This window comes from Talaromyces atroroseus (assembly GCF_001907595.1).
Source record: "Talaromyces atroroseus strain IBT 11181 chromosome Unknown scaffold_4, whole genome shotgun sequence".
NCBI lineage: Eukaryota > Fungi > Ascomycota > Eurotiomycetes > Eurotiales > Trichocomaceae > Talaromyces > Talaromyces atroroseus.
The window spans coordinates 857804-877375 of record NW_017971436.1 but is presented as its reverse complement, the minus strand read 5'-3'; the positions used below and the strand labels follow the sequence as shown (position 1 = coordinate 877375).

At 47.7% G+C, this 19572-nt stretch overlaps 7 protein-coding genes across 7 annotated transcripts, besides 1 other annotated feature; 2 read left to right on the top strand and 5 right to left on the bottom strand.

Annotated features, from left to right (window-relative positions):
• Window positions 1-473: 473 nt before the first annotated feature.
• UA08_04186 (Protein phosphatase PP2A regulatory subunit A) lies at window positions 474-2896 on the bottom strand (the record flags this gene model as incomplete). The annotated part of the gene is made up of 9 exons (XM_020266481.1): window positions 474-812; window positions 897-1184; window positions 1341-1398; window positions 1473-1617; window positions 1688-1802; window positions 1892-2350; window positions 2426-2577; window positions 2656-2761; window positions 2834-2896. The coding sequence occupies 9 exons, from the start codon at window positions 2894-2896 to the stop codon at window positions 474-476; spliced, it is 1725 nt and encodes a 574-aa protein (XP_020120733.1).
• An 848-nt stretch (window positions 2897-3744) lies between these two features.
• Window positions 3745-6036, top strand: UA08_04185 (Phenylalanine--tRNA ligase beta subunit; the record flags this gene model as incomplete). The annotated part of the gene is made up of 8 exons (XM_020266480.1): window positions 3745-3797; window positions 3855-3895; window positions 4023-4110; window positions 4162-4291; window positions 4346-4612; window positions 4686-4927; window positions 4983-5791; window positions 5873-6036. 8 exons carry the CDS (start codon window positions 3745-3747, stop codon window positions 6034-6036), a joined length of 1794 nt encoding a protein of 597 aa, XP_020120734.1.
• Window positions 6037-6546: 510 nt separating this feature from the next.
• On the bottom strand, window positions 6547-7602 carry UA08_04184 (40S ribosomal protein S3; the record flags this gene model as incomplete). The annotated part of the gene is made up of 3 exons (XM_020266479.1): window positions 6547-6876; window positions 6971-7284; window positions 7449-7602. The coding sequence occupies 3 exons, from the start codon at window positions 7600-7602 to the stop codon at window positions 6547-6549; spliced, it is 798 nt and encodes a 265-aa protein (XP_020120731.1).
• A 393-nt stretch (window positions 7603-7995) lies between these two features.
• UA08_04183 (hypothetical protein) lies at window positions 7996-10414 on the bottom strand (the record flags this gene model as incomplete). The annotated part of the gene is made up of 4 exons (XM_020266478.1): window positions 7996-9741; window positions 9836-9967; window positions 10060-10158; window positions 10391-10414. 4 exons carry the CDS (start codon window positions 10412-10414, stop codon window positions 7996-7998), a joined length of 2001 nt encoding a protein of 666 aa, XP_020120732.1.
• A 1349-nt stretch (window positions 10415-11763) lies between these two features.
• UA08_04182 (hypothetical protein) lies at window positions 11764-13466 on the top strand (the record flags this gene model as incomplete). The annotated part of the gene is made up of 3 exons (XM_020266477.1): window positions 11764-11993; window positions 12083-12277; window positions 12332-13466. 3 exons carry the CDS (start codon window positions 11764-11766, stop codon window positions 13464-13466), a joined length of 1560 nt encoding a protein of 519 aa, XP_020120729.1.
• A 142-nt stretch (window positions 13467-13608) lies between these two features.
• Window positions 13609-15192, bottom strand: UA08_04181 (hypothetical protein; the record flags this gene model as incomplete). Its single annotated transcript, XM_020266476.1, has 1 exon — window positions 13609-15192. The coding sequence occupies one exon, from the start codon at window positions 15190-15192 to the stop codon at window positions 13609-13611; it is 1584 nt and encodes a 527-aa protein (XP_020120730.1).
• Window positions 15193-15364: 172 nt separating this feature from the next.
• Window positions 15365-15417: a repeat region (Identified by RepeatMasker using a combination of RepBase library and repeat library created with RepeatScout).
• Window positions 15418-16817: 1400 nt separating this feature from the next.
• UA08_04180 (hypothetical protein) lies at window positions 16818-18468 on the bottom strand (the record flags this gene model as incomplete). Its single annotated transcript, XM_020266475.1, has 3 exons — window positions 16818-18105; window positions 18165-18207; window positions 18315-18468. The coding sequence occupies 3 exons, from the start codon at window positions 18466-18468 to the stop codon at window positions 16818-16820; spliced, it is 1485 nt and encodes a 494-aa protein (XP_020120879.1).
• Between the last annotated feature and the right edge of the window lie 1104 nt (window positions 18469-19572).

The window sequence follows — 19572 nt, the reverse complement described above, 5'->3', positions numbered from 1 at the left end:
TTAATTAGTTTGACTATAAATAACGGAATCACGACTTTGATGCTGACAAATGGACGGCGGTAGTTGGTCAACTAACTACCTATGAGGTAGTTATCCAAATATCCCTAAACTAGAGGAGGCTATACACTGCAGTAGTATACAAAACTAGATTTGAGGCAGACCGGGATCTGGAATTACTGAATGAAAAAATAGATGCTGGACTAGTTATCTGCTGGTTGTAGACGTGGTTTAGTCACCTTACGGAAGGCTTCCGCGCTGACATATATGAGAGACTTCGAAATCATCAAATCGCATTTTTTTTATTTTGGCAAAAATGCTAATTACGTTTGTAACCAAGACTCTGAACAGTCCCGACTCATCTTAGAGAATAATAGGTAGAAGTTTCTGCGTACAAAAGAGGCCATCTTTGTCCCTAGACCACTTAGATAAAAAGAAAAAAATTATCCTGCGAGCTTTGAGAAAGAGGAGAATGTCTACGGGGAGGTTTGCATAACTTCATCATGTCCACCGGCAGCGGTCGTGGCAAAGTACCGAACATCAACATCGTCGTCTTGCTGCAGCTTCTCCAGTTGTGGGATTATCCGTTGCTGAATAAGCTCTTGTCCATGCGGTGCCGGGTTGCTTGTCTCGCCCGACTTTTCCAAGTCTTGTAGAGTGCCTTCGGCGGGGAGCCGTCTTAATGTGTCAATCAGGACTGCATAAGACTTGGCGACGTTGAAACGAATGTTGGGAATGTCATCGGTGACGAGTCGCTCCAGAATTGGAATAATCGAGTTCTCAATGATGGTCAGGTTAAGCACAGGCGCGAGAGTCTAGTTGAAGGACAAGTTAGCATATATATAAGTACCAACTACGCAAATAAAATATAAAAAAAGGGGAAAAAGAAAGCTACTTACCGAAATCGCAAAGCATGTGGTCATTCTGTAAAGGTAATTAGGATGTTGGCCCATGGCCACAACCTTGGGAATAATTGACTCGTTTGCCCAATCAACACCAAAGACTTCTGTGAGTTTCTTGAGGTTCTGGGTGGCCGCCTCTCGAATAGAGAAGACGGTATCACCCAGCCACCCCATGCAGAGGTCACTGAGTTGTTCGTCAAAAAAGTTAACTCCCAGCTGGCTTGCGAGAAGTGGGATATATTCGATTATAGCTAAGCGCACACGCCATTGCTTGTCTTCGGCTAGCTGCACAATAGCTGGCAGAAGCGATTGTGAAAGTAAATCAATCCCGATGACTGTCAAATATATCTACTTAGCATTGGGCGCAGCGAAAGGATGGTGGATGTGATGTACGCTACCTTTATTCACAATGTCGAGTTTCGAGATAATGTGCAAACGTACTTCTGGGTGCTCATCTTTCAACATTTGGAGGAACATTGGTAAGAGGTGCGAGATGGTTCTAATATGGCATTTCTGTTAGCTTCAGAAAATCGGGAAAAAAAACAAACAAAATCAAGGCCGTGAATATCATACTCTTCTTTACCAAGTATCGGAGCAAGTCCGCTAACCTGGGTGGCTAGTGCGCCACGCACGTGTTGGGACTGGTCAGATACTAGATCCTCTATGCTGGTCATAATTTCATTAAGAAGGGTATCACGATCGATTAGGTTGCAGAAACCTGGTAAGAGCTAGAGTCAGCTGCACTGAAAACATAAACCAAACACCACAGGGGAGAAAAGGTTGCTCACCAGGGATCTGCCCTGCAATGGCAGTGCGAACTTCCGCCTCTGTATCCTTCAAGAGCTTAACAAATGCTGGTACGAGATCTCGCGTTACAACTTCCTCATCAACAGCTTTCGCAATCTGTCTGTCGTATTAGTGCCCGTGGGTAGTAAGCGACACAACTTCGGCAAACTTGCCTGCTCGAATCTATCCGCCACCATGAATCTCACTCGCCAACTCTTGTCTTCAAAAAGACTTCGCAAAGACGTCAAAAGAACACCATGGCTCGATTGCTGTTCCTTGGGGATTTCCTCTGCTATGGAAATGAGGATTTCCACGGTCAGCAGGCGCACACTGTCCTGGTCATCACTTGTAAGGTACTGGAAGAGTGGTATAATCTCATCAATGATGACCTCAGGCGTCAGTTCCTTGACAAACTTGGACAGATTGTTGGCTGCCTGCCTCCGCACCATCGGAGTCTCATCGTGAACTAAACCACCGAATTGCTGGCGAAGACCCTGTTGGACACCGGTAGCGGCTTTCCGATATGGAGTGCAGTAGAGCCCAGTAGCCGAAATTTTAGAAGTAAACCAATCCGCCTTGGAGAGACGAAGCACTAGGGGTATGAATTCCTCCTCAACCTGCTTCGGGGAGAGCTGATCGCAAATTTTGTTCAGAGACTCGACAGCCTATAACAATTTCTTCCTGTTAGAGGAGAGGGGGGGGAAGACAAATGTTTTGTGAGTGAATCCAGGAGTTATTACCTTCTCTCGAACCAGAGGTTCTTCGATCGCTGCGAGATTTTCGAGAGGAGAAAGAAGCACGTGCCCATATTCTGGACCTCCGACATATTCGACAAAATTGCCCAATTCCTCGCTAAGTGCGGTCAAAACCTCGTCTTCATCTTCAACAGAGTCTAAGGAAAAACACGTGCGATTAGAAAACTAGCCAGCTTCATGGTGCGGGGCGTGTATGTTCATTTTTTGGCACTCACCGTCTAGAAACGGGATGAGCTCGTCCCGCGTTCTCTCAGGGCCAAGAGCCAGGGCAATTGTTGACAGACGGTGGATCGCATTTAAACGGAGAAGAACATCGTCGTGCTAGTAAGAACAGTCCCAAGCGTGAGCTCCCGAGTAGAATATTCGCAATGCCACGACGGAATAAGAACGTACCTTCAGCTCATCAATAAGGACGGCAATTGGGTAGAGCTCGTCGCTTTCGGCTTGTGAATCCATCGTGTTTGATATTGTGAAGGACGCCAGCAGCACGAGGTAAGACAATTAGATATGAGAGGAGCAAATCCACCGATGTTGACACTGGGGGGGGCGGAGTGGCGAGTGTGTGTTTGCGTGTCAACCCAGTCGTAGTCAAACAAAATGAACAACGTGCAACAAGCCTATCATGGGCGCTGGTGAGCGTCACACTAGAAGCACACAGAAACAATTAGGAACGCCTTTCAGAGTTGTGACAGGGGGGCTGAGGCTGAGACTGAGACTGGTGGAGAGCAGGAAGAGGCTTCGGGGGGGGACGGGGGTCTCGTGGGGTTGAGGAAGCACCAGCAAGATATTCTGCCCGTGTGTGGTGGTTTCTTGGGCGGGCTGAGCAGACCACAGAGTACACACCTGGAGGAGGCAGGATTGAGCACTGAACTCACGATCTGAACGTGTCCGACGGAGGGCAGCGGGGCGTGAAGCAAGAGCAGCAAAGAGGTCGAAGGGAGCGGTCTATGTAGTAGGAGTATTATGATGGCAACGAGCTCCAGGCTGTTTGGCTGCCATGATGGCCTGTGGCTGGTGAGGGGCTAGTGCGCGGCTTTTTCCTCTTTTTGACGAGGGGTCGCTGTGTGGCTGGTGCGCTCACTAACCCAACATTTACATTTCATACCAATCAATCAATCTTCTATCTTCTGTGTCATCGCCCATTCGCCCTCACTGTGCGCTGCCTGCAAACCCCCGTCAGTCGGCAAATAGAACCCTGCGCGAGCGCTTGCAACTGACCACTGACTCGGCCGGGCATCTCCTGTCGACGACACTGAAGCACAAGACGATTACTCACACTGCCATCCCACCTTCCCGTATAAAACATGCCGACCATTTCGGTGGACAAAGCTGCTCTTTTCAAAGAGCTGGGCCGAGAGTGTGTAGACCGGGCATCTGTATCACCTTATATCTGCTGACGCGTTTCTGTCGCTAGCTACACTACGGAGGAATTTGACGAGCTATGCTTTGAATTCGGTATGACTTGACATCCTCCGGGACTGGTGAAGAGATCGCAGCTGACAATTTTTTTTTTCCATTTGACTAAGGCATCGAGCTTGACGAAGATGTAAAATCTCCCCCGAATTGTCTGTGTTGATTGCAGTCTCGTTGACATATATATTCAAGACCACCGATCAAGAACGGCCCGACAATGAACCCCCGCAACTCAAGATCGAAATACCTGCCAACAGGTGCGTCTGTGGCGATACAAGTACGCGATGTTTATGCTGATAGCACCTTAGATACGATCTTCTTTGCTTCGAGGGAATTGCGTTGATGCTCAACATTTTCCTGGGTCGCAAACCATCGCCCAATTACCGATTAGTGCCACCGGCAAGCGGAGAGTTAGAGAAGATCATCGTTAAGGAAGACGTGAGCAAATGATCTCCTCTACTAGAAAAAGGGGCAAATCTGACATTGTGACAGACAACGAAAATCAGGCCTTACGTCTCCGGCGCTATCCTGAGAAACGTCACCTTCACCAAAGAGCGATATGAGTCTTTCATTGCCCTACAAGACAAGTTGCACCAGAACCTTGCCCGCCAGCGTACACTTGTATCTATCGGTACACATGACATGGACACCATTAAAGGCCCGTTCACTTACGAAGCTCTCCCGCCGAAGGAGATTCGATTTGTGCCCCTGAACCAGACCAAGGAACTGAATGGCGAAGAACTCATGGCGTTTTACGAGGTATGGTTCTTTTCTTCTCCAAAAACTGTGCGTGATCATTAGTCTCTAACATACCTTTTTCCACTACCTGCAGAAAGATAAGCACCTTGGCAGATATCTCCATATTATCCGGGATTCTCCCGTCTACCCGGTGATCTATGACTCAAATCGCGTTGTCTGCTCTTTACCACCGATCATCAATGGCGACCATTCGAAAATCAAAGTGGACACGAAGAATGTCTTCATCGAGATCACTGCCCTTGACAGGACAAAGTTGGAGATTGTCAACCAAATCATGGTTACGATGTTCTCCCAGTACACGTCTGAGCCTTTCACGTAAGTTATATTGCCCACCGAAGTTCAATCAGAATTTTCTAACTAGGTTCTGCAGGATTGAGCCCGTTCAAATCGTTTCAGAACACAATGGTGAAACGAGGATAACTCCAGATCTTTCACCGCGTACTACACAGGCGGAAATTTCATACATCAATCAATGTTGCGATCTGAATCTTTCCGCCGAGGAGATATCTCGTTTGCTAGTGAAAATGGCATACACTGCTCGACCATCTAAGGCATCTAGCAATCTCATTGATGTCGATGTTCCTCCAACTAGGGCCGATGTTCTACATCAAGTGGACATCATGGAGGACGTTGCTATTGCATATGGGTTCAACGAGCTTCCACGCAGTTTCCCGAGCAAGTCGGGTACAATCGCACAGCCTCTACCAGTCAACAAACTTTCGGATATTGTCCGCATAGAGGCAGCAATGGCTGGCTGGTCTGAAGTACTACCCTTGATTCTGTGTTCTCACGACGAGAATTTTGCTTGGCTTAATCGCAAGGATGACGGCAACACTGCAGTCAAACTTGCCAACCCAAAGACGCTCGAGTTCCAAGTGGTGCGTACCAGCTTACTTCCCGGCCTGTTGAAAACCATCAGGGAGAACAGGAACCACCCTGTACCCATGAAGATCTTTGAGGTCAGTGATGTTGCCTTCAAGGATCTGTCTCTCGAGCGCAAGAGCCGCAATGAAAGACACTTTGCTGCAGCCTGGTACGGCAAGACTAGCGGCTTCGAAGTCGTGCACGGTCTATTAGATCGTGTGCTGGCGATGTTGAAGAGCGCATTCATCACGGGCGAGGAGGGCTTGGATAACGCTGCTGTGAACGACTCTCGTTACTGGATTGAAGAATTGGATGGTAAGTAATTTTTTTTCGTTATATTGTTGGTTATGCGAATACGGTGCAAATTTCTGACGTTATATTATTCTAATCTTACAGAGCCCACTTATTTCCCGGGACACGCCGCTGCAGTTCATGTCAGCATCGGCGGTAAGGAACAAGTCATCGGTGCATTCGGTATCCTGCACCCTACTGTCTTGGAAAACTTCGGCCTTAAATACCCCGTTAGCACTCTGGAATTGAATATCGAGGCGTTCCTGTAGGGTGCGATTCTCAGTGAAGGGGACAGGGTTTTCAGTGACTGTCGAACTCCAAAATTTTACAAACAAAAGAGTGTATAGATGAAAATGGTGTTTTAACTTCTATTTATGTAGAAATTTGAATGTCGAGGAGCTATAATGTTATGCCGTATAGCAGGTCTAATACATGGCTCTACCAAATTGTAATCCATTTCTTATCAAATCTAGAGTCAATGCACTTTCATTACTTGTCAACATCCATGAGAAATTGATGGTCATTCATGTCATTTTTCTCAAACTTTTTTTTTCTCTCTCTAAGGATATAGAAAATGGAGAGGTATGAGAGATTTAGGTGTTAGTTATGTCGATATTGAGGGTGAGGTAATAAGGGAAAATAGACATGATACGACATGCAATGGCTCTCTTTCTTTTTTGGAGAACATGACGAAGATGGTTTCGTGACAGAGAAATTTATAATAGAGAAAAAAAAACACAGCGGAAATATGAAACACCAAAAGAAAATTACTAATAAATTTACTCCTGGGCGTATTCCGCTGGAGCACCCTCCTGTCCTTCAGCCTCCTGCTGCTCTGCCAATCGTTGCTGCTCGGCGAGTTGCTGGGCAGCAAGAGCCTTGGCACCGTAGTCCTGGCTGACGGGCTGGAGAACGGGTTGCTCTTCCTTGGGCTCGATGATGGTGACGGCGTCGGGGAGGTTCTTCTGAGGACCAGACTTGCCCTCGGGGTCGGAGCCGCGCATGATCTTAACCTTGATACCGAGGACACCTTGACGGAGGAGGACGTGACGAGTGGCGCTGTCAATGAATTCTTTGGCGGGTTGACCGGAGTGGATCATGAAACCGTCCTGGACATTGGATGTCAGTCTATCAATTCCCAAACCATCCTCCATTTGAACGTTTTCCTTCCACCTAAGTTGTAGGAAAAGGAAAGACACGTACAGTGAACTTCATGGACTTGGCACGGGCAGCACGGAGCTTGCCAGAAACGACAACCTCGCAACCCTTGGCACCGCTCTCCATGATGAAACGGAGGACACCATAGCAGGCTCGTCGGACAGCAAGACCGTTCAGGAGCTTGTAGCGGAGAGACTCGCACTGAGCGACGGCGGAGAGACCACGGTTCTGGACCTTGGCGGCGTAGAGGGAGACCGAGTTCTCGGGGAACTTGAAGCGCTTCTGAATGAGGGAGGTGAGCTCACGGATGCGGCGACCTTGCTCACCAAGAACCTCTTGGGTGTGGGTGGCACGGATGACTGTAGAAGAAATATCCCATCAGCATTCAATTTCTTTCCTAGCCCTTCCTCATCCTCATTTTTTTCCCCCAAGGTTTGACGCCTTCAGCCCAATGCAATCCCACAATCATCCCTTCCATTCCGTCCTAAAACCTTCTGAATCAAGAGCAGGTGGGCAAACGTACTGATATCGGTCACAGTGGGAGTGACGCGGACCTCGACACCAGAGTAACCCTCCTCAGCAAGCTCGCGCTGGAAGAACTCGTTCAATTCGGCGTAGAAAACACCGTCGGCGACGAACTTGCGACGCTTGGAGATAGCTCCCTGGGTAGCAGCCATGATTGCAGAATCTGTCGATCGGTCGAGAGAGGATCGGGGCCGGGAGGGTTGGTGGGTTGGGTGTTGGGTGGTTTTAAACGAGATTTGACTCCGAGGATTTTGTGTAGAGATTCCCGGTCGGGCCCTTGATTTATTCCAGGTTTAGTGGGGGAATTTTTGGGATAGGGCTTGGGGTTTGTCTCGCTTGTGCCGCGCGCGCTGATTGGCTGCCGGGCCCTGCTGCCGGCCCACAGTGCCGACGCTAGCCGGAAATAGAGCTCTATTCTAGAAACAGACTAGCGCCGTTTGTATATAATCATTGGATCGTTTATGTTGACAACATGCATGCTCTGGGCTAAGTTCTAGCATATGGACTTGTAATCGCGTTACACACACACACAAACACATTCACACTTATTGCATCTCGAGTTCCACCTCTTTTTTGCGGCTACTCTCGGCGCTGCTTTGGAATCTCGGCATATTCAAGTTTGAGAGGTCCGCCGTGAGACTGGCAACCCCGACTGACAGTGACTTACTGGGAGGCACTTCGCCGATAGTGGTATCGGTAGTCTCGACGCCCGTGAGTATAGGGCTGCTTCCCCGAGTGTTTTGGCCGGACCGAGGGAAAGTCGTCATTGAAGTCGATCTTGACCCGTTCATCTCGGCATCGGTCCGCCCAAACGCTTCGCTCCACCAGCGGACTTCATTCAAACGAGGAAAAAGGAGTCGTTCATGTGCAGGCTGCTTGTCATCGACCAAAGGATCATAATTTAGGTTCGTGAACTGCTCCCTGCGAGCCATGAAATAATCCCAAACGCTCCGCGTTCTAGACTTTGCGTTGGAATCCACCCGCTCCTTTTCACTGTTAAAGAGGAAAGTCCCGTATTGGCACGAATAAAGATGGTACAGAAGTCTGCGTAGGAAGCGCTCGTTGAATTCGAACCGGTTCGGATACTGGTGAAGAAGCTGGTATGTCGCGTCAAGAAATTGATGGAAGACGGGACTGGTTTCCTTGACTTTGGTTGTTTCCTTCTCGCTGACTGCGGACCGGGGCATTGAGCTCGGTTTCCGCAATGGACTGTCACTATCATGGCTTGGTAACTCGCCATCCGAGTCAACAAGAGAGTCTCGGCTAGTGTTGTCGCGGTTGAAGAAGTTCTTCGCGCTGAGAAAGGCGTTTTCTAGGGCTTTTCTGGGTTCGCTAGATTCGCCAAAGGATCGGTTTGTGTCACCACCACCTATTCTTTCATTCTCAATCTGAAACCACTTTTCGCTGTTCAAGAGACCTGCTCGATGACGAAACATGTGCCCGAACGAGAGCCAGTCTTTCTCAACTAGCACCATGAAGCCTTCCATAGTACGATAATAGGGATCCAGACAAATCTGACTGAGTGCGCTGAGCTGACTCGTACGATCCCACCCATCTGAACAATGAATGAGAACATGAGAATGCTGAATCCCGACCTGGCGAGCAATCAGACTAGCGCCCTCCAGTATTACCGAGATATACTTTAACCAATTGCTTTTCGCAAGTAATTCCCTGCTAGGCCCTAATGGGGTGACATCGGATTCCTTCAACGCTTCCACCACCTTGTTCAAGGAATCTCTCATCACGTGAATATTGTCAATGCCCAGATAAGCTTTAGTTGCAAACTTATAATTGTCCATATTTTCGGACCCAAGCCCCACCGCTTGCATTGCGAAAGCGTTGACTGTTGGTCGAGCATCGACGATGAGATTGCGCTGCTGAGCTCCGTACACCGATGGTCTCTCCTGTTGATCTCCACGGGCAGTGGAAACTACCTCATCCTCCAGTTCCTCCGCATTCGTCAGTTCATAGTCTTGGTGACCTGAAGGATTCTCTTCCCAGCTTGAATTGGTGGATTCTGGTTCAAGATTAGGAGGTGTAAACCCAACCAATGGTCTCTCTGCTTGAGAGGTGGTAAAGATCGCCGCTAATAACTTCTCATCCTGAATACTTCGATTTTGACGCACCCCGACTAATGGCTGCGAGCTCCTGGTGATTGAGCAATTGTTCACGGGATGGAGATATGTAAGCGCCGGAATCCGGGCTCTTGAGCGGTATCTTCCCGCGTAATTGAGAGTGTTGTCGGATATAGTAGACGGAACAACGAGTACTTCGGGATAAGTGGGAGAAAACTACACATAAATAGATTGTCAGCACCTTTTACAACGATTTCACGCACGACCGCAAGAAAGAAAAAAAAAAAAAAAAACAAAGGCAAAACCATACACTATAGTCAGCGTTTATATTCGATATGCGCCAGCCAGCATTGCTACCCTCAATTCCCACGCCCTGTCGGCGCCATTCCTTGCGAGGATCGTACAACGCCCACCCATTCAACCCTTGCTCGGGAGGTGGAGGCTGATAGGTGAAAGCGTATAATTTCTCGATCCGTCCAATTTTGCAAGTCCACAGTTTCAACGTTTCGTACACGTCGCGCGCCTTGGTCTCACTCGCGAAGTAGAAGCATACGAAGGTGAAGTCTCGGCACCGTAGACGAATCGAAGATAACTGTCTCGAAACTGTCGGGGCTGTGCGGAGCGTGCAGAAGGCTATAATAGGGTATGTAATCCATAGTTCCCTGGGCCGGATGGGGGTTCCTGCAGCGATGGCTTCCTCAGACACAGGCGGGGTATGAGAGAAGATGAGGTGATGCGGCGTCAAATGAAGAGTCCCTGTCACTTGCTCACCCCTTCGTGCTAGGGTGACATCTTCAACCTTTAATTAGAGGATGAGGAATCAGCAGACGATAGTAATGTGGCATGTTGCCCTGGACTAACTTACCTTGGCCACTCGTGTCCTATCCATGCTATCCGGCGATTACTGAATCCACATGTTGTTTCACGCTGGGAGACAGCAACCACGAAAAGCTGTACAATATCTGTGAATGCAAGGAAGAAAGAGAGGGTAGTGCACTGTATATCATAGAGGGTATCGAGGTGAAGCCTGTGGGAACCAATGCCTGCGGGTTCCTCTCGCTACGTCAGATCCCGCGCACAGACCACGTGAGCGATCATACCTGAATGATGCCTTACAGCAAGTTGCGAAACATTCACTATGCCCTAACCCATCTTTCTGCACGAATATGTATGACAGTAGCAACATGCTGATGGATTATTTATTCTATTTTTTTTCAAATCAAAGGGAATCGATCCTAGTCAATCATTGACAACCCAAGAGATCATATTACCCACTTCTCAAGCTAGACTACATTGTTATGACAAATTCTAAACAACAATTTGGAAAAATCCAAGGGGGCTCGGCTGGTAGAGTATAAGTCTGCAATCGTCAAGATTGTCTGTGAGGCTGTTGGATGTTCTTATTTCTTTTTGGACGCTCTCATGCGCGCTACGCCCAAAGACGCTCATACGCCTGGGCCTCCGCCTTTCCTCACTCGTCGGGCGACCTTTTCGCAGCAGATCACGATTTGGTAGGGCTAAATAGATATTGGGCTTTGTCTTCGACATGTGCTGTCTCTTTTGACCTCAAGGGTGCCGATAGATTCTCGTAGTTGATTCTGCGACTCACTGTCTTGACTTCCTCGGGATCCATCATCCTTGTATTGAGGCCCATTTCGCGGCTTTCTTGGATTGACTTTCAGTGAGTCACACACCCGCAAACCGAGCAAAAGTGGAATTCGAGGTCGCGGTCGCCCCAAACGTATTCTTGGTCGGTGAGCTGCCTGTGACGGAAATCCTAATCTCCTCCGGATCATAGTATGCCCAAGCGGCCGCGTAGCGCCGACAGATTGTACACTGGCACTCATTGATTTCGCGAGGCCTGCCAGGAGTCTAGATAGTCACAGCGCCGCAATAGCATGTTGCTTTCACCGGCGCGACTGAGTCTGAGGGTGCTACCATCACCTACGAAGACGTTGAGCGGACTGCGTGTAAAGTCGCGACTGTTGAGTCACGGCGAGTGGTGTAAGACCGACTGCGAACAAATCGCCGTTAACAAATGCGGATTAGGGGGGAACAATGCCAGCATGATGGCCCGTAGCCAGAGAGATTGACAACTGGGGCATGCGTAGCATCAATCTAGCATCGTGCCGTGGGCGGGGGGTCACGTGCCAAAGCGTCATCGCGGAACAACCTGCTCGAGTATATACCCATGTATGCCCTAGATATATGCTAGTCGCACCCAACCCACAGTAAACAATGAAGAGCAACTTCCTCCAAAGATTCAGACACAAGTCAGGTCCAGAGCATCCAAAAACAATGGACTCAACACCCAAAGACCCCGGCCCCCCGACCGTAGCCGACATTTTTCGTTACCGCTATCAACACGGCACAAATCTGGGATCCATCTTCGTTCTTGAGAAATGGTTGCATCGAAGCATGTATGAGAAACATGCCACAGGGTCGAGTGAACTGGCGGCTGTTACGCAGTATGATTCCTGGCACTTTTTTTTTGACTATCACAAAGGAAGTATGTATTCTGTAAATGACCAACCATATATATATTGCTATATGCCAGGTCCTTGAACAATATTGGCCTCCAAGCCACACGCCAGAAATGGGAACGTCATTGGCATTCAGCCCTTAGCGAGACCGATTTTCTCTGGTTGCTAGAGACCGCAAAGTGCAACTCGATACGTTTGCCAATCGGCCATTTCACCCTCGGGCCCGACTTCTGCGCGGGAACAGTCTTTGAAGGAGACGCAGCGCAGGTGTATGTAAACGCCTGGAGCGCAGTAAAGAAAGTGATTCACGATTGTTATGATAGAGGTATCGGGGTGCTCATAGACCTCCATGCCCTGCCAGGCGGCGCCAATAAAGATGCACACAGCGGAACAAACAGCGGGAAAGCTGAGCTCTGGACGTCCACACATTACCTCAGCCTTGCAAAGGAATGCGTGAAATTCGTCGTACATGAGATTGTCGCTCTTCAAATGTCCAATGTCATTGGTATTGAGCTCTGTAACGAACCCTCTCGGGCCGCCAGCTCCGCCGTGTTCAAATGGTATGACGAGGTCCTGCCTATGATCAGCGCCATCGATCCATCGCTGCCCGTATACATCGGCGATTGCTGGGATCTTTCCAAGGGCATGAACTACGCCCTGAAGAAGAATTCTGCTTCACAAACGCCCTCCAACCCTGTCATCGTTGACACGCACAAATATTATACCTTTGCCACTAAAGATCATTCCCAGACACCTCAGCAGATCATAGACCGAGTAAATACTTCCCTAGCAGATGTTGTAAAAAACCAGGGCAATATTTCAGCTAGCAAGACAGCTGTTGAAGTCTATATCGGCGAGTATAGCTGTACAATGGACACGAAGACATGGGACAAAGTCAACAGCGCAGACCGTCCAGCCTTAACACAAGCATTTGGCCGTGCCCAGACTGAGAAATGGCAGAATGTCACCTGTGGCTCGGCTTTTTGGACCTTCAAAATGGACTGGATTGATGGAGGCGATTGGGGCTTCAAGAAACAAGTCAATACTGGCGCTTTGACAGCCCCACGCAGTCTGACTTTCTCCCTTGGGGATACTCAAGCAAGGTCACAGCAAGCCAGTTCCCAAAAAGACCAGCTTAAAGCCACCGCAGTCTCCCAGCATGTGGAATACTGGCGTGAGAAAAGAGTGCCAAACAACAACTATGAGAGTGGCTGGGACCTCGGTTTCAGGGACGCCATGGACTTCTTTTCCGCTAGGGCAAATAGCATCACCATGCCAAATAATACCAAAACAAACCACCAGCCAGCAGTGGGTGGAGGAGATAAGATTGGAGCTCTGGAACTGTGGATTCTGAAACGCATTGTCGAGTGTGGACGTCTAGATAGCTCTTCGGCATGGGAATGGGAACATGGATATCGAAGGGCTGTGAAAGACTTTGAGAATGTTGTTTATACATAGATAGGTTGCTTGTCGCGGCATGGAAACCAACCCTTCATTTCATTTGATCTCAATGGAGGAATGAAGATAGTGTACAAATGAATCGATATTTTATAATACAGTTGATATGAAACCAGAAAAATGGAAGGTTGCGTATCTCGCGTTAATATTTTCTTTTCCTCGAATATTGACTTAAGGAAAATGCCAATTGACACGATGTGCGGTAGAAAGAGCGAAACTCCTGCTCCAATGGGGTCTCTGCAGGGTTTGTGTTTCCGTCTTGGACATTGGGAGGTATGGGTGGTAAAGATAAGTTCGCCTCCTTGTTGACAAGCATCTGAAGGCTGATGTGATCATCTCTCTGCACACCTAGAAATCCACCATCGGTATGGCAAAAACTCAGCTTCTCTCCCATAAAGTCATAGGAGCGGAACAAGGTTCCCAAAAAGCTCTGCGCACTAGGAAACCAGTATTTTCCTACTATGGTATCCGCATCAGGCTTGGTCTCAATAGTGTTTGAGGAGGCACCTTGAGCTCCTTCTACCGAGCTGTCACAAAGCAGCAAAGATCTCGGAATTGGCACTTCACAGGTAAGCGGGAATGGCATCTGCGGTTGATTTATCATTTCCTCGAGGGGATTCAGAATTGCCATGCGCAATGTATCAATAGCTTCATGTTCAGGTGCTCCAAGAATATTTCGAGTGAGCGTTCGTGTGAAGCGAAGGTCGTGATTGCACTCAGGAAGGAGATAATCAACACTGTTCTCCTCCACGACCGCTTTGACGCTCTTTAGCTCGGCTTCGTTAAACGGGATCCTGTCCGGTTCGTTTTTGGTCCAAGGGTAAGAAAGTTCCACTTCAAGAATAGGCAAGGTATAGTTGTTCTGGTTGCACGGAATCATTCTGAATTGATGCGAGTTACCGAATCTTTTCTCCCCTGGAAATTTTCGAAGAAGTTCTACAAAGGTTCGAGCTTTGGGAAGCCATCCATGCCAGAGACGAGGTACAGATAGTTCTCCTAATTGGCTGGCACTAAGAGCTGTCACGCCATCTTCGGTGCGTGTCTCAAAGAGACATTGACCAACTGCTGCCGTCAATTTTTCCTCGACGTCTGGTTGGTGCGAATGAGAAGTATCTTCTCTCAAGACTTGCAATATCTCGGAAGAAAGATTGGGAGAATATTCGCTAAACAACGGCGGTGCAGAATCTCTGACAAAGTCCCCGCGTATAAATGGTATAGCCCATCTTGACCATAATTTTTCTCTGTCAAGCTGGGACAAGACTGCAACACGCTTGGGCGAGATGACTTTCATAGAACCGGCAGTAGATGACGGAACGTAGGAACAAAAAGGCACTGGTTTTGCCGCTGTTATGAAGTTCGCGAATTCCAACTGTCGCCGAGCTTTGTTGAATTTGCTCTTATTGTCTTCAAAATATGACATCGAAGCCATTGAACTCCGACCCTGATCTCGTATGAATGTGCCATACGTCTTTCCTATCCATTGAAGGATATTTGTTCGTGTTTTATCATCTTTATCCGCCCGAAGTTTCTTGAGAAATGGCAGATCTATTGACTCGGTACAGATGGTTGAAAAATATGTCTTCACGCTTTCTCGCACTGATTCACAGGCGCGTCGAGTACCATGAACGCGGATCAAATCCGATGATTCATCTACCTTGATTTTCACGCCATATGACTCCGACATCAAATTAATCCAAGACCCATGCGACGAGAGGATCAAAGACATGACTTGTGATGGAATTGTTATGCTCAGCTGCCCAACGGTATCAACCATCTCAAGTTGCCAACAGTCCCGAAGGATGCGCTCTGCATATATCTCTTTCCCAATTTGCGCCCTGCTATATTTATCGCCGGTCCTTAGAGCTTTGGAGGTCTTCCTTGGTGCAATATCGATATTTCCTAATGCCGCCTTGTAGGGAGACCATTTACCATCCCCATTCTGGTCACTGATGCCAGTGTCATGTTCATGCTTCGGTAATGGAAGAGAGGATTGCGAAAAGCGCGAGGCATATTTCGACAGCTGTCCCTGTGTAAACCCCTGCTTTATCTTGTTTCGGAGCTTTCCCCATTCTTCTGTCGAAATTATGTCGCCGGGTGAATGTGTCGAGCGTATTTCATCGAGAAGAGCCGTATAGCTGACGCCAGCTGCTGCGTTTTTGTCCTTCCCAGCGAATTCATCAACAGGTAGAAACGAAACGTCTTCTTTTGTGGAAGCTTCGTTTAATTTTCCCTTAATCCTTTGCTGTACAATTCTCAGTTTTCTGCGTTTCGTATGCGGAAGAACAAGGATTTTTCCAGGTTTGCCTAGGGATTCGACGGTGAGTGTCTTTCGGGATCGACGCTGTACTCGATGTTCGTCATCTTGGTCATTAGCCGGGAGAGTTGAGTCAGGAGAAGTTCTGCGATCGTTTTCTTGTAAATTGTTATCAACAAAATTGTTGTCGCCTTCGGCGGACGACGAGAAGTTGGAGCAATGATTTGACACAACTGCAAGTCGCCTTCCGGACAAGGGTCCTATGTAGGGTCGTATAGAGCTCGCCGCATATTTCGATGATATGCTGAACATTAATGGAGGGAAATTAAGACTGAGTGGAATGTCCGCGAACCGGTCAAGTCATAAAGAGAGAAAAAGAGAAAAAAGAGAAAAGTTGCGGATGCGGAATGAATACCTGAGGCTCAGGCTGGACGTCACCTCAAAAAATATTGCATGCCTAAGGCAGCAATTACTCCTTATCCGTAGGGAGTCAACTAGCTATACAGTAGTATCAAGCATTCAAGTTAATACTGCTCTACAGTCACTAGCTCAGTACTCAATAATCGATTGTATAATTTCTTTCATCTCAATCAAATGTTAGACAGATATATATATATATATATATATATCACACGCGGTAAAACATCATACTACCAACCTCCTCTGATGGATGGATGCTGTCGTTGTAGGCCCTTAGTCTTCAACAACTTGATTGAACGGCTTCTATTATGTATTTACGCCACAGCTCAATATGACTCGGGAATATTGATCATACTTGACATATTCCATTTGCTGTTCCATTGCTGCCGTATAGCTGAGAGACTGACTGTGTGAAAGAAGGCAAAAATTGGAGGAAACTCACGGGTATCTATGAACAGAATATATTGCTGGAAGCTCACATATATGGTCTTCGCTCTTATAGCAAATAGTCAGGCATGCACGGAACTAGCTTTCATTTTCGCTCTTAGTAGTCAGTACTTACTACTAACTATGTAAGTTGCTTAACTACAAGGCCTGTCTAATTGGTCAGCATAAATGAAGACAAAATCTGGCACACGTAGTTAAATCTTATCTCGTACTGTGGATTTCAATATGGATCAATTCTTTTTCTTTTTCTCCTGTGCTAGAGCTAGAACTTCCTCTCTGCACCAAGTTTCATCTCCGGAATTAGGAATCCATGGACTAAGCACATGCTTCGCCTCGTCCATGGCCAGTGATCTGGCAACTAGCCAAGGAAAATTCCATTTGAATTCAGCATAGCTACTTGATTCAATCTTTCCTTCTTCACCGGTGACGTGCGCAATAACCTCGTGAAGTAGATTCCACATTTTGACTCTCGAAAGAACAGATGCCCCTCGCAAAGTCATCGATTTCAGCTGGCCTCCTTGTTTTATGCCGCCAGTGATACATTCAAGGACTGCCGTGGACTGCGGACTTACTCGTGGTTTATATTCGGCAGTCGGAACATCATAGCAGACTTGATATGGGTTGAGAGATGAAGCCGACGCAATCCATACAGCGGAGAGATTTGAAGGCTTATTGCTGGCCTTCTTCGTCTTATTCGCAGTATTGTCTGATCTGTATTTCCCATATGGCCACCTAACCTTTACTGTGTCCATTGGAACAGACATAATTTCAAAAGGTCGGAAGCGATATTCCAGTTGAGTGTTTGGTGATGCAGCAGTTTGTGGTGGTGGTAGAACACGGCCGACTAGATCTTTCATTCGGCCCGTTGGGCCACCCCCAAATGCTCTAGCACATCCTGCCTGAGATATTTCCTCCTCTGGCAGTATGAGCGCAGTAATGTATGCACTACTCGTGGGCTCAATGAGAATGCTCGCCGGATACGAAAGCAACGAAATCACCTGTCGAAGTGCCAGCTTATCCGAACAGGATTTGCTCAGGGTACGTTCGGCATCTGCTCGGGATGGTTTGCGACGGACAACACCGAGGACTGAAAAGTATGCTCTACCATCCAGGAGGATTTGTTGTTGGTCTTTTTCTTTAGTTTCATCATTTGTCTCGTCATCTGTCGGCGCTGGCGCTGGCGCAGGTGGAACAACCCAAGGTGTAGAATCCTCTTGTTCGGCCATACAAAGCTCCATACTGGCATCGCCACATGGAGCACAAGTCGAATACATATAGATATTGATATCTGGACATATTTCGAAAGGAGGGCTGGCATTGTGCAATTCATTCTCCACTCGTCTTCTAACAAATGGTCTTTTCTCAAAGTCTTGCTGCTCGGGCTTTAGGACAGACAAGCATTCATTGATGAGCCAGTAATTTAAAGCACGAATGGCTAGCACTTCAGCGTGGCAGTCATGAAGGACCAGTCCATGACATTTGGGGATTTGAGACGCTGCGAGACATCTCGCTCCGGTCCTAGAAAGAAGTCAATTTGAAAATCACAACAGAAAGCGGGGACTGGATTGCTCACATACGCCAGGGAAATGCATGTTAGTGATTCTGCAGGAGTATTCTGTCCTTTGCTCTAGTCAGCTACTCGAGTGTCAAGAACAAAGCTGCACAGCTAGAATATTTCCAATCATCAATCCCATTCTTCAGGCGGAAAAAAAAAAATAATTACTCACCTCGCACAGCAACAAACCCGCTCATGGGAATCCATTCTTTAGAGCCATCGTTGCGAGTATATGGTTTGTAACGTGCAGGCAGAGCGTCAAAGTGGGCATGGACGAGCGCTGCGATGCGAGTTTGGAGAGGGATAGTATTCTTCTCCCCCTCCATCGCAGATGCCAGCTGTACACAATAATGCCGAGTACGAGGCGAAAGGCAATGAAATCTTTATACACGAGCTTTCTCGTGGTTGGATCTTGAGCGGGCAAAACGCTCTCAGTCACCTGATCGCTGCCTGAGGCGGCGAGGCCCACGATGCTCATTTTTCCTCTTACATATTCGAAGCCAACATCTACACTGGCGGGAAATTCCGTGGGTTTTGGCATTCCCCATGAAAATGTAATTCATTGCGGCGACGAAGGTATTCTGTGTCTGACAAGCCTATTTTTGTGACAGTGAAGTGTCACACCTTTCCTCTAAGACTTAAACTCTGGACAAACCTCTTTCCTCACTTCATAGAGTAGAAGAAGTGCAAGACGCGAATTGTGACGAGAAGGCTGAAAGACAGCAGCCCACGAAGAAAAGGGGGGGGGGCACTTCGAATGAAGATGGGGAAATCTTCTATACTATCGCGAGATTTCCAGAGCAGCACTTTCATCACGGGCATTCCCATCATTCTTCTTCATCATCTTCTACCACACATACGCTCATTGCTAATATAAGCTCCGAAGCATCTTACAAGAAGGACGAAGCGACTGTCACTCAATCGAGAACATATCAGACAGCCCACGAAGTCAATAAAGAGCTGTACAACATGGCTCCTGAGCATGAGTCGAGAGCTCTTTGAGGAGGGGGGGACATCATGGAAAAATGCGTTGCATTAATATGCCAGCGACTACTTCATTCCAGTGAACAGGTATGCTGATATCTTGAAGCTCATCAGAAAACCATATGAAGGCTAAGTTCGTCTCAGATTGTTGCAGCACTTCCAGTGCGAATTTGAACTGGATTACAATAATCCATACCGGCTCAGTGGGCCATTGTTTTAACATCCCCACGAAGGCTTTCAGATCCTCCTCCCCCTTGCGATTTCATTACTTGGAGCTTCTACGACAAATATAACTGAATAAAATGTTCTGTGCGCTCAAGGTTTGGACTATCGACCAGGCAACGCTCAGAGTAAAGCGTCCTTGCAAAAGAAGACTGAAGTATTTTAGCTCACTTGAGCCAATATTTCAGGCCTTTGCTCACTCTATTGCTCTCCATGCGCAAGAT